Below are 21526 nucleotides of genomic sequence, written 5' to 3' on the forward strand. Positions count from 1 at the left end.
AATTATCCATACGTTCTTGTACCTGATTTAGGGGCAGATTTATTAAGCTTGGAGAAGAGATAAACTGGAGATAAAGCGGAGAAAAGGTAAAAGGAGATAAAGCACAGCCAATCAGCTGTGTTTGAAAAGGACAGTTGGGAGTTTATTGGCTGGTGCTTTATCTCCTTTTACCTTTTCTCCGCTTTATCTCCAGTTTATTTCTTCTCCAAGTTTAATAAATCTGCCCCTCAGTCTTTTGGTGTTTATTTGTGTAACTTTAGAAGTAGGTAAGTATGATTCTCTCTCAGCTTGCTGATTCAGCTTCTGTTTACCTGCTTGTTGGTTCTAAGCTCATACCAACACTCATCCAGTTCTGCACAGTAATATCAGTATCCTGTGTCTCAGCACTGTTCCACAATATCAGTGTCTCACAAAATTCCAGCATTGTTCCTGTGTGAATACTTAGTATTGTTGCCGACCCGGCTATCCTTATGACCTGCACCTGCTAAAACCCTTGTCTGCATTATGTTTCCTGATATTGGTACTGACCTGGCTATTCCTGTGACAAAAACCTGTTTCAATCTTGTGTGTGTCCAACCTTCTTATTACTGTTGCTGACCCAGCTGTCTTTGTGACCTGCATCTGCTAAAACCCTTATCTGCATTACAACACCTACCAGAGTTGACCAGAACCTGTACAAGAAGCCCAAATCCCGCTAGGATGGGTCACTGGTGAAGACCACAAACATGGTTATTCTCTGCCATGCCTCTGCTCAGGCAAAGCCAAGTTCTCAAACAGGTAGCATCCTTAGTTGCTAATTGTGACACTCTGTGACAGAGACTGGCTGATCTTGGCAGGTGCTAACCCTTCCTAAAAACATCTCGATATGTCTGCGTTTTTTCACCCTCAAACGCTGACTTCCTGTCCGTCAAATTGAGAAGGGATTGCGATTAAATATTTTTGCTTTTTCTCACGCTATTTTGGTTCACGCATGCGAGCTATGATCCGTACGCATGCGCAATCCATTTGATAATTGAACATATTGCGAGTTCTCACAATAGCAATCAATTCTGAACAACACACTATGGGGCAGATGTATTAAGCTTTAAAAAGCAAGGGTGATAAAGAGAGATAAACGTCCAACCAATCAGCTCGTTATTGACATTTTTCAAACACAGCCTGTAACATGGCAGTTAGCAGGTGGTTGGCTGGACATTTATCTCTATCACCCATGCATTTATCTCTTTTGAAGGCTTAATACATCTGCTCCTATGTCAGTTACACAGGTTCCACAACTAATATTACTGACAGAGCGCAATTTAGTCATTTACATTGTAAGTATATACAGTATCTGTAATGCAGCGTTACCTGGCAAAAAAACTTTAATGGATCAACTATTTCTGAAAGGAGACGTTTAAGGTCCTCAGTTGCTGAGAAGTATTCAATCTCTGCTGTAGCTGTGATGACTTCCCCACAGCAAACTTTCACCAAGACTGGGCCAGGAGGAAAATCTTGGGAAAAGAAAAAAATTAAATGAAATACAAATTAGTATGATCCTGTATTTATAAATGCTATAATACATGGAAAAGCAAAGGCAATGTTTTTCAAGTGTAAAATACAACTAGGAATCAGGGGTGAAATGTAATAGGATGAGAGATTCAGAAAGTGAGAGATTGTGTAAGAAATCTCCATTTTTTTTTAAAAAGCGGCAATCATTTACACTGCAAAATCAAACTGGTTTTGCAGTGTACAGTAAATGATTGCCGCTTTAAAAAAATATGGAGATTTCTTACCAAATCTCTCACTTTCTAAATCTCTCATCCTATTAAATTTCCAACCAAGGAATGTTAAGGTCATATGGTTGTGTACCAGTGCACTGCCCAGTATACACATGCACCACAGTCCAAATATTAGATCAAAGGCCTGCTAGGTACAGTAAAAGTCTACAATATTCTTTTTTTTTATTAGTTCACAGTATTTACTTATGTGGCCCTATTCAGACCTGATCACAAGGCTGCAAATTCACACAGTGGGTGATTATCGATACACTGCCCATGCATAAGGTTCACAGTATGCCTGCGTGAGGCCCTATTGTGATTAACTCCTGCAACTATTTCTGTTTGCTGGCTGTTTCCAAGGTGATTGACAGGAAGGGGGCATGTGGGGGTGGAACCATTTGTTTTTTAGGGAGTGGCAAGAATATTGCTGGGCATGCCAAATATAAAACACTGGGAGTGCCAGGGCCGGATATGCCTGTATTCATCACAGCCACCGAGTGAATCCTAGGCTGCGCGGTTGCTGCAATGAGTTGTGGCCAGTGTAAAAATCATTCAGTGGTGTGCCTGTTGGGATTTTACATTTTCGCTTATGTGTGAAAGGATGTTCAGCTGTACACATCCATTCACACAGCAAGCCCATTCATTTGCAAGGCAGGTTTCCACTGGTGCGGGGCAGAGGCTAAACTGATCACTGGACGTACGAATTCACAGCCGTGTGATCAGGTATAAATCAGGCCCATTATCCCTATCAAGTTAAGCTTATAACTCCAGCACTTAATATTGTCTCATACCAGCTTCATAGTACTCCACATATTGGCATGGATCACTATTGTATGAGCGCTTCGTTACAACAAAGTGCTCACACATTATTGGCTGCTTCCAAACATTTGGGTCATAGCGGAAACCCCCCTCCCCCCATGCTTGTCTATGTTGTCCAGATCGCAACACTGCATTGCCAACCCCAGCACACCCTTCGCTCCATCACCTCCACCCCGACCGTAATTTAGGGCTAGTGCACCTGCACTGATGCATGCACATCTGCAAATACGGCAATCTGTGATTTTTGCAGATTACCGATTCAAGCTGATTCGGGCCCTAGAGGTGAACAAACTGTGAATTAACTGATTTATGTGATTATATTTCTCCTTTCATTTAATCATCTTTCAAGGGTCTGTCCACTATAAAATATATCATTATTTCTCTTAGGTGTGTTGTAGGTGAATTGGCGCTAGGAAAGTATTTTTCTTTTTTGACCTTTTAATGTTTATTTAGCATTTATTTAATTGTTCTAAATACATTTTCTTAATACCTAGGAGTCTATTTACTAAGAGGGGAGTTCTATGGAAGATGGGATGTCGCCAATAGCAACCAATCAGAATCTACTTCTTATTTATTTAGCACTTTCTAGAGACGGGCAGGGACTCACTGCCCAGCTGCCGAGAGACTTGGATGCGTGTACACATGAGAGGCACGCGCGTCCCAGTTTAATGGATTCCCTGTCCGCCGGCGCTCACCATAGGGGATGTTCTGGCAGGCGCCGGGCAAGGAAAAGAGGGGCTCCATCTGTATAATACTTAGGGACAGATGGACCAAGCTTCAAAAAGTGATAAAATATAGAGAGATACAGTACCAACTAATCAGCTCCCAACTGCCATGTCACGGGCTGGGGTTGAAAACTGACAGGAGCTGATTGGCTGGTGCTTTATCACTCTCCATTTTATCATGTTTAGAAACTTGAAACATCTGGCTCCTTGTAGGATCAAATCACTGTAATATTTAAACATCAATTTGTTTTAATACTATACTTTAGAAAGAGTGTCGTACAAACATGGTCTGAAATACTTATATTCAGAATGTTCTCATGGTCATCATGTCCACATTGTGCTTGTCATCAACGGGTGTCAGCATAATATATTTATTGTATATAAGCCATAACTATAACTGAAGCCTACCCCTAACCCTGACATATAGGGTGACATTTAATAGGATGAGAGATTCAGAAAGTGAGAGATTTGGTAAGAAATCTCCAGGTTTTTTTAAAGCTGCAATCAGATGCGGTGTAAAGGATTGCCGCTTTAATAAAAAAAAATGGAGATTTCTTACCAAATCTCTCACTTTCTGAATCTCTCATCCTATTAAATTTCACCCATACTGTTGAAATTTTCACTATTGACATAATGACCATGTTGACATTGCAGTAGTCATTTTCAATGTCAACCTTATGTCAAGGCTCACAGTCTAGTGTCAACATTCTGAATGTCGACACAACATAAGAAGCACTCAGTTTGGCATACTCGATAAATACAAAGCAACAAAAGTATTATTGTCCATGACATAGGGGCCTATTGCTGGTTATCGATCTATGTTTTTCATACTTAGACCGTTATCAATACAGAATGATGTCTCTTATTGTGTATGAATTATCTACAATCAAAACAATTGTGTTAATGGATTTGAATATTACAAAAACAATAGTTATAATGAGCTTTGTTGACACAAATGTTCCATATTTAATTTTTAATGCCATAGGGCACACAGGGAAGATTCCCAGTGGGGTGCTGTATATCTGAGGCCATATTTGCTGATATGTAGCAACACCCCCTGCATGGCAGACAGCCCACCTTAATCATTACACTGCACTGTCCCATTCATCCATCACTGCGGCACAGTAACTCTGCGATCTAGTGATGATGCCATGGCTACACTGCTTGTGCTTGCTATACCCCTGGTGGTGCCTGTGATCGGCCAGCTCTCCAAAAAAAATTCAGGGACACTTTCAAGGGTAAATGTATGAAGCTTGGAGAAGTGTTTTTTATTCCATAAAGAACGTTATGTGCAGGGTGAGAATGCTCCAGCCAATCAGCCCCTAACTGCCAATTTGCATATTGGAACTGATTGGCTGGTGCCATAACACGTTGCACATAAAGGGGTAGATTTATTAAGCTCGGTGAAGTGATAAACTGTCTGTTTTTTTAACACCGGCCAATCAGCTCCTACCTGTGAAGTTACAGGCTTGGTTTGAAAAATGACAGGTAGGAGCTGATTGGACGGTGATAAAAACGACAGTTTATCACTTCACCGAGCTTAATAAATCTACCCCAAAGTTCATTATGGGGATAGACACAATTCTCCAAGCTTCATAAATGTACCCCTCAGTTCCCAATTCCCCCCTGTGTACACACATATGGACTTTACTTCGGAGTTTAATGTTCTTAAATATAATGCAAATATGGGGCTGTTGTGTAAAGCATTATGAAATGCAGCCAAGGACAAGCATCTTGCATCTGCATCCAAATTCAGAGCAAATCTCATTAGCAGTGTCACATTTCTATTAATTAGTGAGATGTTACTTAGTTTTATCCATAGAATAAAGCAAGTCTGTATTACAATATTATTTTGGCACACTAGCTGGTATGTTTACTTTTTCTTATTAATATACTATAGATATCTATTTCTGTATAATGATAATCTCTTTCAGGACATAGTGTAATAGAGTTATAGCTACCCAACACCAATATATGTTAATGCTAACAGGGTCTATGTAGTGACAACATTGCTTATACCTGGTTTTTAGAAGATAACGTTTCATCTGCTGGGGAAACTAAACTGTAAGAACTTCAGAAATAGGAAATGAATGTGGAAGGAGGAGATAAAGTGTAGGGTATGAAGCACATGGCTCAGTTGTAGTAATGGAACCAGCTATGATCAATTACAGATGGGCCATTTTCAGATTTTAGTCAAACAGTAAAAAATAAAAATCTCATATGCAAACTTGTGATTTTTATATACTGTAGCATTAACATTTTTTTCCTTTAACCCCTTCCTGACGCAGCATGTTTTTGCCTTCCTGACAGAGCCCTTTTTTTCAAATCTGACATGTATCACTTAAGTGGGGATAACTTTTTTTTGCTTTTACTTATCCCAGTGATTTTGAGATTGTTTTCTCGTGACACATTGTACTTCAAGTTAGTGGTAAATTTGGGTCGATACAGTCTGTGTTTTTTTGTGAAAAATACCAAAATGTCGTAAAAAAATGGAAAATTTAGCAATTTTCAAAATGTTAAATTTTCTGCTTGTGAGACAAATAATCATACCACTCAAAATAGTTAATAACTAACATAGACCATATGTCTACTTTATGTTTCCATCATTATTTCAACATCCTTTTAATTTTTTTGGACACTAGGAGGCTTAAAATATGAATAGCAAATTCTCAAATTTTCAAGAAAATTTCAAACACTGATTTTTTTAGGGACCAGTTCAGTTCTGATGTGACTTTGAGGGACTTGTATGTGAGACACCCCCATAAATGATGCCATTTCAAAAACTGCACCCCTCACAGTATTCAAAACAGCATTTTGGAAGTTTGTTAACCCTTTAGGTGTTTCACAGGAATTAAAACAAAGTGTAGGTGAAATTTCAAAATTTTATTTTTTTTGCAGATTTGCAATTTTAATACATTTTTCTAAGGAACACAGTAGATTTTACTAGAGAAATTTGACTAAAAATTGATTCCTCCAATTCTTTTGTTTTCATAAATATCCTATATGTGGCCCTAGTGTGCACGTTGACCAAACCACAGGCTTCATAATAGAAGGAGCACCTACTTGATTTTGGAGCCTCCTTTTTATGAGATTATTTTTTAGGCACCATGTAGGTTTCTAGGCACCATAAGATGCTAAAAGTTAGGAACCCCCCCACAAGTGACCCCATTTTGCAAACTACACCCCTCAGGTAATTCATCTAGGGGTATAGTGTACATTTCAAACCCCCAGGGGTTTCACCAATTTTGGTACAACTGGGCAGTGAAAATGTAAAATTACATTTTTTTACACAAAAATGCAGTACTGGCTCCAAATTTTTCATTTTCACAAGGAATGAAGGAGACAAAGCACCCCAAAATCTGTGCCCCAATTTCTCCCGAGTACAGCAATGCCTCACATGTGACCAAAAAATACCATTTGGGTGCATGGCAGGACTCAGAAGGGAAGGAGTGATTTTTGGATTTTGCAGCTCAGATTCTGGTGGAATGTTGGTGGGTGCTATGTCGCATTAGCAAGACCCCCGAAGCACCAATACAGTGGAACCCCCCCACAAGTGACCCCATTTTGCAAACTACACCCCTCAGGGAATTCATCTAGGGGTATAGTGTACATTTGAAACCCCCAGGGGTTTCACCAATTTTGATACAACTGGGCTGTGCAAATGAAAAATTACATTTTTTACACAAAAATGCAGTTCTGGCTCCAAATTTGTCATTTTCACAAGGAATGAAGGAGACAAAGCACCCCAAAATCTGTGCCCCAATTTCTCCCGAGTACGGCAATGCCTCACATGTGACCAAAAAATACCATTTGGGTGCATGGCAGGACTCAGAAGGGAAGGAGTGATTTTTGGATTTTGCAGCTCAGATTCTGGTGGAATGTTGGTGGGTGCTATGTCGCATTAGCAAGACCCCCGAAGCACCAATACAGTGGAACCCCCCCACAACTGACCCCATTTTGCAAACTACACCCCTCAGGGAATTCATCTAGGGGTATAGTGTACATTTCAAACCCCCAGGGGTTTCACCAATTTTGATACAACTGGGCTGTGCAAATGAAAAATTACATTTTTTACACAAAAATGCAGTTCTGGCTCCAAATTTTTCATTTTCACAAGGAATGAAGGAGACAAAGCACCCCAAAATCTGTGCCCCAATTTCTCCTGAGTACGGCAATGCCTCAAATGTGACCAAAAAATACCATTTGGGTGCATGGCAGGACTCAGAAGGGAAGGAGTGATTTGGGAGGCCTCTTTGGTTCTTGCGCACAGTACCGCAAGCTGCTGTACCTCTTGAACCAAGGGCCTTAAACAGGGGGATGCTAGTGTAAAAATTATCCACATAGAGGTGATAACCTTTATCCAGGAAGGGGTGCAGTAAATCCCAGACAATTTTTCCACTAACACCTACGAGGGAGGGGGGGCATTCTGGCGGTTCAATTCTTGAATCCTTCCCTTCATATACCCTAAACCTGTGGGTGTACCCTGAGGTGCTTTCACACAGTTTATACATTTTTATGCCATACCTTGCCCTCTTACTGGGAAGGTACTGGCGGAATTTAACCCTTCCTTTAAAATGTATAAGGGACTCGTCGATACAAATAAATTTTTCAGGGATGTACATCTCTGCAAATTTGGCACTGAAATGATCAATGACCGGCCTGACTTTGAATAGCCGGTCAAAGGTGGGATCATCTCTGGGTGGGCACTGTGCATTATCGGTGTAATGTAAAAATTTAAGGATTATCTCAAAACGAGTCCGAGTCATGGCCATACGGTAAAGTGGGGTGCTGTACAGAACATCTGTACTCCAATATTGCCTAATTTCTGGCTTTTTTACTATGCCCATATGTAACACCAGACCCCAAAACGTCATCATCTCTACTGCATCTACAGGGGTCCACCTAGCAAATTATGACGTGGGGTTTTGAGCAATAAACTGCTGGGCATATAAATTACTTTGGTCCACCATTAAATTTATAAAATCATCAGAGAAAAATAATTTGAAAAAGTCAATTTCTCTGAGACCTGTTGAATCAAATTGGATTCCTGGGATGGCCAAAAACTCAGGAACCTGGGGCTCAAAATTGTCTGGTGGTGGGGTCCATACGGGATCAATCATTTGGGGGGGGTCTCAGCTGCTCTACGGGGGCGTCTTTGAGGGGGTCCCTCATCACTAGAGGAGGAAGAGGAGCTTAAGACGAATCCTTCAAATTCCCCGCTTGCATCACTGGCTGTGTCAGAGTCAGAGGCAAGCATGGCATATGCCTCCTCCGCTGAATACATTCTTCTGGATGACTGGGATGACATTTGGGATGACATTTGGGATGCCATTTTTATTTTTGTGTTTTTGTAAGTGTAATGTTTCAACACGTGTATAGTGTAGGGGGGGTACAAACTTTATTTCAACACGGGGGGTATGTAGTGTGTAGTGTGTATGTAGTGCAGAAAAAAAATACTTTATACAGGAATTTGATCCCAATTAAAAAAAAAAAAATGAAGGGGTTAAAAAAAAAAAAAAAGGTCCTGCGCCAAAAATTGAGCACAGATGTTGGTCAGTAACGTCCGTCACTGAACAGCGCTCAAAGGCAACAGGACACCCACAAAAGCAACGTGGGTGTAAAAAAAATAAAAAAAAAAAAATACCACAGCACTCTCCAAAAAAAAAACAATTTAAAAAAACTGCAGAAAAAAAATTATATCAACCCTGTGCCAAAAATGCTGTTCAGTGATGTACGTCACTGATCAGCGGCCACAGGACACCCACAAAAGCAACGTGGGTGTAATAAACCACAGCACTCTCCAAAAAAAAAAACAATTTAAAAAAACTGCAGAAAAAAAATTATATCAACCCTGTGCCAAAAATGCTGTTCAGTGATGTACGTCACTGATCAGCGGCCACAGGACACCCACAAAAGCAACGTGGGTGTAATAAACCACAGCACTCTCCAAAAAAAAAAAACAATTTAAAAAAACTGCAGAAAAAAAATGATATCAACCCTGTGCCAAAAATGCTGTTCAGTGATGTACGTCACTAATCAGCGGCCACAGGACACCCACAAAAGCACCCACAAAAGCAACGTGGGTGTAAAAACAAAACCCCACTGCAATCCCCCCCCCCCCCCAAAAAAAAAACCTGCAGATCAGTGATGCAGTGATGCGACACTGATTAGCAGTGAGGGGCAGCAGGCAGACAACTGTGGGTGCAACCTGACAGGGTATATATATAAAAAAAAAAACCTGGACCCCCAAAAAGTTGCTGATCAGTTAATTAATTTAAACTGATCAGCACAAAAGGGGGGGGCAGCAGTCAGTTGCACAGGCAGCACAACCTTTGGTGCAACTGACAGGTATATATATAAAAGAAAAAAACCAAAAAGTTGCTGATCAGCACAGATATACTGATCAGCACAAAAGGGGTGCAGCAGACACAAAATATAGCACTCTCTATCACTCTCTATCACTCTCTATCACTCTCTCACTCTCTGTCACTATCTGTCACTATCTGTCACGATCTGTGACTCTATGACACTGCAGCAGCAGGACACAGGAAGTCACAAGATCCAGGAAGCATCCAGCTGCTGGCAGCACGCTACCAGCGGTGATCAGCGGTGATCAGGTAAGTATCAGGCAAGGTTCAGGTATGTATATCACGACAGAGTGGCCGGTGACCGCTCTGCACGCAATTCCAGACCGGAATGGCGTCTGCAGCGCAGTCACCGTTAGTTTAAATGACGCGCCTTGGCTGTGATTGGTCCGTCGGTCCGACGGACCAATCACAGCCTTGGGGGCAGGTGGGGTGAGGTGGGGTGAGGTGTGGTCATCACCGGTGACCCCCTCATGCCCCCTCACACCCGGCGGTGATTGACACCTGTGTTACCGAGCGTCTGATTCGCCGGTAACACAGGAAAACGCTGCGACTGGCTGTTCACATTGAACAGCCAATCACAGCGATCGCCGACGGGGGGGAGGCATCGCCACCCCCCCTGGGCATGCAGGGACATGTCTGCTGTCAGGGACAGCAGACATGTTTAAACTGACACCGCGTCTATAGACACGGGGACAGTTTAAAGTCATGACGTATATATACGTCATGTGTCGGGAAGTACATCCCGGCCATGACGTATATATACGTCAAATGTCGGGAAGGGGTTAAAGAACATCCAATTGGTAACACAAAACCATTATAGCATATTTGTTCTTATAAAAGTCATTGCCTGAAACACAAATTGGGATTAGTAGTGTTTAGCAACAAGCATCCTTTAAAATGTTACCTACAGGTATACAATTCCTCAGTAGTAGTATACCTACTGTATAAGACAGGTTGAGGTTTAGGTCATTTGACTAGGCTAAGAACATCATGTATCATAGTTTCTTTGATGTCATTCAGCTTGGTTACAAGTGTCAGTGTTTGATACAGTATAGAACAATCATTAGCTGTCTGTGACCATGGGGGTTATTCTGCTTGCTACGGTGGGACCGTAAACGGGCGGATCGGGGTTTTTTTTTGTTCTGCGCATGCGTAGCTTTCGCAATGCGCAGTCGCGCCGACTTCACACCGCTCACGAACAGGTCTTTCCGTGCGAAAAAACCTGTCCGCAAGAGTACGGTCATTGTGGGCGGCATAGGTGCGTGTTGAGGGGAGCAGCCGAAATAATGAGGAAAACTGGGCGTAAACATGGGTGTACACGGGGGTGTGCACCAAAAATGTACGGTGCTACAAACCGCTCGATTGGCGAAAGCACCGTGCATTTCGGCCAGAAAACAGGCGGATGCCAACGATACCTCCAGACTACCCCTAGAGATACCGTATGAGAGCTGATGCCTGGGTCTGCTAATTAACGCTGATTACTACTCAAACTCATACACCTGAATGTAATAAGCAATGCTGCAGCCTATTAAGTCACAACCATTATTTCACTACCTGCAAGCCACACACAGCCCTCAAACACATTGGAAGCATATCTTTCTACACTTCTCTACATCTAAAGGTTGGTTTCATTGTAGGTAAGATTCATTCTAAGACCTGGTTATATATGCCAAGGTAGTTAGTTTATAACCATTTACACACAGTCAGTAAGTGTTTTTATATACTTTAAACAGCAGAACACTCAATTTACAGAAGTCGACATGTGTCAACTTTTTCACTCTAACACAAACATAGCATTTTTTTATTTTAGTATAATAAATATACATGTAAGGAGGGTTAAAATGTATTTTTATTAGGGTGTTCATTAAGGTAGACAATTGAGGTAATAGAAAACAATGATTGAATAACAATTAGAATAATTGATTTAATTGCCTTAATCATAGTTGAAAGGCTAGATTAGCAGGTCCATATATGTGAAGGGTATGCCACCGTGCACGGACGGACGCTCACTCTCACGATCGGTGACACACGCTGAGTTTTCCATTGAAAACAGGCGAGACCCGTCCGTGCACGGTGGCGTAAGCTCAGATAGCCGCAAGATGTCGGTGGGAGACGTCCGTAAACGGTGGCGTAAGCTCTGTTGTACGCCAGTTATCGGTGTCTAAGAGGAGATCCGTCCGTGCACAGTGGCGTACGCTCAAGTGTACACCACTCCCCTTTGTTGGTGTTTGTGACCGTCCGTATGCGGATGTTTTGTGGGTGGACTTTCGCTCACCGGCCGCTTGCAGGAAACGTACGGTGAAACGGACCGTACGTACGTTTCACCGACCGAAGCAGAATAATCACCCATATGTGTACTGCAGATATTCAATAAGGGATAGTGATACACCACCAGCTAATCAGCTCCTAACTGACATGTCACAGGCTGTGCTTGAAAATGACAGATAGGAGCTGATTGGCTGGTGCGTAATCACTCTCCATTTTATCACTTTTCAATCTTAGTACATCTGGCCTATAGACTGTCTTTTCCATATGTTCTATTATTAGTAGGGGCTGATTGAAAACTAATAGTTGCCATGGAAACATTTGTAGAAGTGGCTTTAAATGAAATGTATGCGGAACCAATGCAAAAAGAATAGGCAGGATTAATCCATCACTATACCTGTGTGGAAGCTGTTGGTTTCAACACACTTGGCAGTCTAATGGTCCCCAGACCTTTTAGCTGCTGTGACAAACCACAAACCTCCATATTTCAAATAATACCTCAATCCCCCCACTTCGACTGAACACAGACCCCAAAACCTCCATCATGCAGACAAACAACTCATTACAATTTGGTGCTCTGCTCTGTGAACATGCAAATGTTGCTTGTGTGGGAGACAGGAGGGAGACGGTCCAAAACTCCGCTGACCTTAAATGTGCACCAGCCTCTCACAGGGATTATTCCCTGTGAGGTATATGGTCAATCCACCCCTGATTATTAGGTAAGCTTGTTGTATATCATAAAAATATATGTACAACCATTATATCCTAATGTTTACAAAGATAGGTCAATAGAATTTAGTTATTTATTTTTAGAAATGTATGTTAATGTAGCTTCCTGTAATCATTATACAGTAGTTTATAAACTGAAACATATTATGAGAATATTGTCTTAAATGAATCCTTAATTTGTAAATATTTAATATTATATAGAATATCTTGCCATTTTAATTTATACTAGCTTGCGTTTTACATAAATATATTTTCTCATTATTGTTTTCATGACAACACTTGCAAGCAGGGATGCTTTTAGTCATTAATCATCAGTAATGCAAAAACAGGAAGTCTCAGCTTAGCCAAACAGAACTAGAAAGGATGAAACATATGTTTTTCCTCTAGGGTTTGTTTATGTTATTAGACATTGGGGAGGCAAGATGAGAGTTTAGAGATTTTTTTATGCAGGGATTGGCATAGGTTAGGATTTAGGTATGGATTAGTTACTGTTAAGTGTAGGATTAAATAGAGTTTGAGACAGGGAGAGATTAAATGGTTAGGGTTAAGATTTTTTATTGATCAAAATGATCTAAAACAATCTTAGGTCAACAAATTATTGGAAAGAGTTGACTCCAAGCTTCAAAATATGGAGTGAAGTCTAAGATAAAGGTATTTGTACATGCCATTTTCCTATCTGGACTCTGTAATGAGGAAAACTAATGATTAGAGATGAGCGGGTCCGGATCTCCGGGATCCGACAGATCCGAATACTGCGATCCGAGTCTGGATCCGAGCCGGCTCGGGAGTTCCCTCCTAAATTCCGGACCGAAAACGAGGCAAAACGTCATCATCTCGCGGGATCTGGATTCTATATAAGACGCACGCGCGCCCCGCCATCTTTACTCCAGCATAGGAGAGGGAAGAGGGTGGTTGTGCTCTGTGCTATGTGCTGTGCTATAATAATAATATATTATTTTGCTGCTGCTCACTCGATTAGGGTCTGCAGGGGCTGCTGTACACAAGTTCAGTGTACAGGGGCTGCAGTGGCCAGTGTACAAGGGGCTGTACAGGGGCTGTGTTCAGTGTGACAGGGCTTGTGTCCAGTGTGACAGGGCCTGTGTACAGTGTGACAGGGTCTGTGTCCAGTGTACAGGGTTTGTGTCCAGTGTACAGGGGTTGTGTCCAGTGTACAGGGGTTGTGTCCAGTGTACAGGGGTTGTGTCCAGTATACAGGGGCTGTGTCCAGTGTACAGGGGCTGTGTCCAGTGTACAGGGGCTGTGTACAGGGGCTGTGCCCAGTGTACAGGGGTTGTGTCCAGTATACAGGAGCTGTGTACAGGAGCTGTGTCCAGTGTCCAGGGGCTGTGTCCAGTTGCAGTGTCCAGTGTACAGGGGCTGTGTACAGGGGTTGTGTCCAGTGTGACAGGGCCTGTGTCCAGTGTGACAGGGGCTGTGTCCAGTGTACAGGGGCTGTGTCCAGTGTACAGGGGCTGTGTACAGGGGTTGTGTCCAGTGTACAGGGGATGTGTCCAGTGTACAGGGGCTGTGTACAGGGGTTGTGTCCAGTGTACAGGGGTTGTGTCCAGTGTACAGGAGCTGTGTACAGAAGCTGTGTCCAGTGTCCAGGGGCTGTGTCCAGGAGCATTGTCCAGTGTGACGGCTGTGTCCAGTGTACAGGAGCTGTGTCCCGGGGCGGTGTCCAGAGGCTGTGTCCATTGTCCAGGGGCTGTGTCCAGGGTGACGGGCTGTGTCCTGTGTCCAGGGGCAGTGTCCAGGGGCTGTGTCCAGGGGCAGTGTCCAGTGTCCAAGGGGCTGTGTCCAGTGTGACAGGCTGTGTCCAGTGTAAAGTAAGAAAAATAAATAAAAGTAATAAATAAAATAAAAACACATTTTTGGAGGATGATGGAGGAAGAAATAGTGGGAGATCAGCAACCTGATAGAAGTGCTGAAGCTGCTACCACCAGTCATGACAAGGCCGATACCTCTTTGTATTTTTTGCTCTTTGGAGCATTTCTCTTTTTGGGATAGTTTATTAAACTGCCACCCTGTCTGCCCCTGCAGTGCCGCTCTGCTTCCAAGATGTGCCAAGTTGGAAGTGTAAGGTCCACATGTATGTGATGCCCACTGCTGTCGCTTAGCTTAGTCATCCAGCTACCTCGGTATACCCTTTTGGCCCAACTACAGTAAATGAAAACAATTTTGTAAGCTGTGAAGTGATCAAAATTGACTAGAAATGAGTGGAAACTAATGTTATTGATGACAATAATACTTTAGGGGCAAAAACAGGCACAAATTCTGTTATTTTAGCCATTTTTAGCATTTTTTCATAAAAATCCAGATCCAAAACCAAAACCCACAAGGGTGGTTTTGCCTAAACCAATCCAGATCCAAATTACGAAGGGAGATCCAGATCCAAAACCAAAACCCGAAAAAGTGGCCGCCGCACATCTCTACTAATGATGGGTTCCCAGTCCTGTTTGTTCCAGAGCAAAGAACATGTTTCATTAGAGAATAGTATAGCGCTCACCTTGATGAGTAGCTACGGTACTTGTTTCACGGTGGCAGGGAAATTGCATCGCATCGCATGCGATCTGATGAAGTGCAATGCGATGCGATGGTACTTTTATAGTTTCAAGTTATCCCTTCCCGCGGATCCGATCGCATGCGATGGGATTAAGCACATTTAGCACACCCCCACTATCCACGCCACCCCGAAGTGTGGCGTGTGCAGTGTGCCCCGTGAGGGGACGTGGTACACATCCTCCCGACTTGTTCATGCCCCCACTATCCACATTGGCACGAAGCGTGGCGAGCGGGCGCCTAATACACATCAAGTAATCCGCATCCCCTCGCCACACTTAATAAAATCAACTCCGCGCCGCTATGGATAGTGGGGGTATGAACAAGTCGGGAGGACGCGTACCGCATCCCCTCGCGACACTCGATGCGCTTCGGGGTGGCATGGATAGTGGGGGTGTGCTAAATGTGCTTTATTGCATCGCATCACATGTGATCAGATCGCACGTGTGAACCGATCACATGCGATGCGATCCGCGGGCAGGGGAAACTTGAAACTATAAAAGTAGCATTGCGTTGCATGCAATGTGATGCGATTTCCCTACCGCCGTGAAACTACACAAGTACCGTATCTACTATAGCTGCTGGTCTCTAAGAGGGGGCTGGCCTCAGGGGCGTAACTATAGCACAGCAGCCCCCGCGACCGCGGGGGGGCGCTATGCATGTGCGGGCGCCGGGGGCTGCAGTGCTATAGTTACGTTACACCCCGCCGCCCGCCGCACCATCCCCAGTCTTTACCTGTGCAGGTGGGGGGACGCTGCGAGGCGGCTGGGGGGACGGACGCTGCGGGGGACACAGCTGCGGCAATTACTTACAGCTGAGCTGGGCAGGGGGAGCCGGGAGCTGTCTGTACTGAAGAAGAAAAAAAAAGCCCATACAATGAATGGGCAGCCTGTGATTGGCTGCTGAGCGCTCTCTCAGCCAATTGCTGACTGGCTGAGAGAGCGCTCAGCCAATCACAGGCTGCCGATTCATTGTATGCTTTTTTTTTTTTCTTCCGTACTGACAGTGACAGCTCCCGGCTCCCCCTGCCCGGCTCAGCTGTAAGTAATTGCCGCCTCTGTGTCCCCCAGCCGCCTCGCAGCGTCCCCCCCACCTGCATTGACGGCTACCTGGGGGAGCGGCAGGCGGCGCAGATGGAGACCGGGGGCGCGGCGGGAGAATATAAAGAAATCTTATTCAAAAGACCGGGCGGCCGCTGATTGGCTGAGAGCTCAGCCAATCAGCGGCCGCCAGGTCTTTTGAATAGGATTTCTTCCTATTCTCTCGCCGCGCCCCCGGTCTCCATCTGCGCCGCCTGCGGTCCTCGCCTGCCGCTCCCCCAGGTACCCACTTATATATCGGATCTGAATCTAGACTGCGGAGGTTGGTGCGGCGGGCGGCGGGCGGAGGGGCGGGTGAGTGGCTGGGCGCCCTCCCTTTAACGGCGGGGGGGGCGCCCAAAATGTAGTTATGCCACTGGCTGGCCTCCTGTAATAATGGCTGAAATAGGGGTGTACAGACCTGCGCTTGGTTAATTCTGTATACAATGAGTTATGCTCAAAAGCAATTCCAGAGTGAATGATATCAGATGTTTTTATTGGTCACAAATCCAATGCCTTATCACAATAACAACAAAATGCTTGTATTTAAGTAATGGTGCAGCACAAAGGTGATTTTAAAATAGTTTTTGGGTATTTAATTTGTGCATAACTCATTGTATATAGAATTAACAAAGCGCAGGTCTCTACACCACAATTTCAGCCAAATGACATGTTTGCCTTTTTATTGGCCTGGAGTTAAACACAATTGTAGGTTAAGTGCAAAAGGAAGGAGGCAGCTAAAGATGGGGTGCAGATAGAGTGGATTCCCCTGGCCCCTAGCTGCAGTACATCCACATTTACATATTATGAGCCAGCATTTATGAACAATTTCTGAGTTATATTTGCAACTATTTTCTTTTAATGACCCATATACTTGCCCTTTTGAATTTGCTAGGATAGAGATGAAAATGTAATGTTTGCAAGTGACATTGTGGGTATTGTGAGCAGCACGGATGGTGTAATGGTTAGCATTACTGCCTCACAGCACTGAGGTCATAGGTTACATACCCACCATGGCTCTCACTGTGCAGAGTTTGTATATTCTCCCCGTGTTTGCGTGGGTTTCCTCCGGGTACTCCGGTTTCCTCCCACAATCCAAAAAAATATACTGGTAGGTTAATTGGTTCCCAACTAAATAAACAATAGATTGAATGTGTATGCGTGTACAGTAAATGTGTTAGGGAATATAGGGGTATATTTATGAACAAACGATCAGGGGAATATGCGCTATCGTTGTGCCTTATGGCAGGGGATACCGCTTCCCCTGATCTATGTTAACCGCTGAGCGGGTGTCTTACGTGCGGTGGTGTAAGGCAGGAGGCATAGCGCAGCTACGATATTTCGTAGTGCGCGCCTGCCTCCTGCCTAATTTATGAAAATTAGGTAGGTCTTCGACAGCTGCAGGCGGCGATGCCCTATGCCCACAGCAGGGACAGCGCTGTCCCTGCTGCTGGCTCTGAGCTGCGCTGGGGATCTCGCGTGAGTAGCGAGATCCCGCGCATGCGCAGTCCAGCAGGCCGGAGAGAAGCAGACAGCGCTTCAGTGTTAACTGACGCGCTGTCAGCTGGAGGAGGCATTGCCGGAGGGGGGAGTTAGCGCTCCCCCGCTTCGGCGGCAAGATCTTAGTAGATCTTGTTGCTCTCCCCTCCTGCTTCGCCTCGCTTTTAGCGCCGCTATAATAAATCTACCCCAGTGATTGTAAGCTCCACTGGGGCAGGGACTGATGTGAATGTTCAACTATACTCTGTACAGCGCTGCGGAATATGTATGCGCTATATAAGAAACTGTTAATAAATTAATAAATAAATATTGCTCCTAAAATTGAGACTCTCAATTTGAAATATCCACAGTACTTTTGAGAACTGAGTGGTATTGACATCCTAATGTGCATCCTTATATTAAGGAGTAACGGGGGAGATTTGTACGGTCAGGAATCGGGTCCCTCTGTGTCTGGCCGCTGGCTGTGTACTGTCTCTGGGGTTCCTGCTAGCACTTGCAATTAATGCTGCTGCATCCTCCACTCATGTGAGTGGAACCGAAAGCGACGCAACCTGGTTTGTCTCCATTAAAATGGGAGACTTCTTCCGCCATTGGGAGATTTCTTCCTATTTTGCTATTAACAATATTATTTTCCAATACCCCCAGCTGGTCTGCAGAGTACCCCCCATGGGTACTAGTACCACAGGTTAAGAACCACTGACTTAGATATACGCGGTAATTATTATTTTTCATAACAAATTTTCACGTGATGAGCCCTTGCCGAACTGTACAAGTATCTGTCATCTTTTCCCAACAGCACCCGTGACTTTTGAAGAAAAAAAACCTATTCATTTTTGTATGCACAATCCCTGGCTGTTAAAGGTGCTTACATATGTTCTTACATAGCCTGGCACATGGGGGAGAAATGGTATCACATCATAATATAAGGTACATTTATTATAATTGTGAAAATATATTTCAAACCAAATATTTAATTATATTCAAATATGGATAAATTGTTTTAACTTGAAAAGGAATGTAAACATAGGTTAATGTAATTACCTTCAAGATAGCATTTTAAGGCACTCCTAGTGGGATGGGAAGTTTTCATTTGAAAATGTTTTAATATAAAATCATATAGGTAAAAAAAATTGCATGAAATGCTTGCAATCAGGATGGTGATGGTCAGTAACCCAATCCCTACAGTATTTGCGTACAGTCTTATTTGCAACACTGTCCCTGGTACTCTTTACCTAGAAGGGCGCCCATCACGGGCATCGCATGTACATCGCATGCCATTATAATGGCATGCGATGCGACCGATGCGATGCCCACGATTTTACATAGAAATCAATGTTAAAATGTAAATTGCGTCGGTCGCATCGCATGCGGCCAAAAAATCGCATGCGATGCGATCGCCGCGATTACCGTGATTTTACATAGGGAACAATGTTAAATGGCCCAATTGACCCGATTTTACATAGGGCACAATGTTAAATGGCCCACAGACCCCAAATAACCACCCTGAAGTGTCAAATGGCCCCCCCCAATTGTTAACGCCACCCCACGATCAATGTCAACCCGAAGCGTGGCGAGCGCAGCGAGCCCGCGAGGGGCGGCGGTACGCGTCCTCCGACCTTTTCATACCCCCACTATCCACGTCGGCGTGGAGTTGAGAATAGAAAGTGTGGCGAGCGCAGCGAGCCACCGAGCGGACGCGGATACCTGTGAAGCCCGCGAGGGGACGCGGATACCTGTGAAGGTATCCGCGTCCCCTCGCCACACTTGCTATTCTCAACTCCACGCCAACGTGGATAGTGGGGGTATGAAAAGGTCGGAGGACGCGTACCGCCGCCGCTCGCCACGCTTCGGGTTGACGTTGATCGTGGGGTGGCGTTAACAATTGGGGGGGCCATTTGACACTTCAGGGTGGCTATTTGGGGTCTGTGGGCCATTTAACATTGTTCCCTATGTAAAATCGGGTCAATTGGGCCATTTAACATTGTTCCCTATGTAAAATCGCGGTAACCGCGTCGGTCGCATCGCATGCGATTTTATGGCCGCATGCGATGCGACCGACGCAATTTTTTACCTTGCGATGCCCAAGATCAAAATCGTGGGCGCCGTTCTAGGTAAAGAGTACCCTGTCCCTAAAAAAACATATTTACATTTATTGGGTAAAGTAGAGAAAGCTGGAAAGGTTGAAACATAGGAAAATTGAATTAGCTTAAGCTGGGTACACATTAGGCGATATCGTTAATGATATGGATGATATTGATATTGTTAATGAGTACATATCGCCAATTACAGTATGTACAGACAATATCGTAAATGATGGTAAGTTCTTTGGCTAATTGAATTTTCGCCATACTTGGTGAAGGTATTGTAAGTGTATTAGAAATCAGGTAGACATACAGTAAAGAGAGTTTAGGGACTTGACATAGGTCTTCGATTAGGATATAAGGGAGTCATTCAGAGCTGTTTGCTGTTGTGCGAAATCGCATGCATTCAGATTGCAGTGGGCATGAATCTAATTGCCATCCCTTTGCAACTTGATTGACAGGAAGCCGGCATTTGGGGGTGGAAACCGGACCTTTTTGTGGAGTGTCAGTAAAATGCTAATGTTTTTAGGGAGGGTGTGTGGTGCCAGCTCTGGACTCAATCAGCCTGTCTTTGTCACACAGTTATGCACACTTGCACAGACTGGGAAAATCATTAGATGTTGAGTGAGTTGCATATAGATTTGCAGCTGGCCGGTAATTGGTAGTATTCTTGCATATTATTCACACTTGCACAGGGCGGGTTTTCACACTGTCTGGGTGTCAATTCTCTGATCACAGGTTGCTGAAATTTCGCAAAGCAGCAATCAGGTGTAAATAACCCCCTGAGTAAGGATTAGGGAGAGACATAAGGGTTAGCATTAAGATTTTTAATTTGACCAAATATATATAAGGTACTCAGCTTGAAATCCAGCAAAATGGACAATGTAGCTGTATTTAGGGATTTTGCTTACTTTTTATCCCCAAAATCTTCCTTGGCAATGTATGTATGTACTGTATGTCATTTTTTTACTTTATTGAGTTTCATAAATCTGCACCAAAAAGCCTGAGACTGCGTCATAAGCACTGCTGGCTGCTGATAAACAGTATTTTAACCAGTTATTATATACAGTAGCGCACACATATTCCACAGCACTGTACAGAGAATATTGACATCAACCCCTGCCCCAGTGGAGCTTACAATCTATATTGCCTACCACATGTACACGCACACACAATAATTTTAGGGTTATTTTGCTGGAAGCCAATTAACCCACCAGTATATATTTTGGGTTGTGGGAGGGAACCGGAGTACCCGCACAGTTAGGGCCATGGAGGGTATCAAACCCATGATATAACAGGCCTCAGTACTAAGGGAACATGGCCCCAACTCATTATCGATATGGGGGCCCTCTATATTCTATGTCACCTGCTGAAGGGGACATGGGGGCACCATCTTGGAGAGGTAACGCCTACTTCTTGTCAATTTAGACCTGCAGACAGACACGGACCGGGGTACTTTATATCTGCTTTAACACTACACACAACTGAATGGCTTGCTACAACAATGCGTCAACATTGACTTTGGTGTTACTTTAGGCTAGTTATTTTTTACCAAAAATAATTATAGAGCTTCTAAAGGGTTTGAAAATCCCCCTCCCTTTGGGTGAGATGTACTAAGCCTTGAAATGTGATAAAATTGAG

At 43.8% G+C, this 21526-nt stretch overlaps 1 protein-coding gene across 2 annotated transcripts in view; it reads right to left on the minus strand.

The window, feature by feature from the left end:
• The window catches only part of BANK1 (B cell scaffold protein with ankyrin repeats 1), a 418472-nt gene that overhangs the window by 304406 nt on the left and 92540 nt on the right, over window positions 1–21526 (minus strand). For both annotated transcript variants that reach the window (XM_083179030.1, XM_083179029.1), the window contains exon 5: window positions 1348–1490. In XM_083179030.1, coding sequence (XP_083035156.1) covers window positions 1348–1490 — 143 coding nt within the window. The remainder of the gene's footprint in view (window positions 1–1347; window positions 1491–21526) is intronic.

Source organism: Crinia signifera, chromosome 1 (assembly GCF_055691185.1).
Source record: "Crinia signifera chromosome 1, ASM5569118v1, whole genome shotgun sequence".
Classification (NCBI taxonomy): domain Eukaryota; kingdom Metazoa; phylum Chordata; class Amphibia; order Anura; family Myobatrachidae; genus Crinia; species Crinia signifera.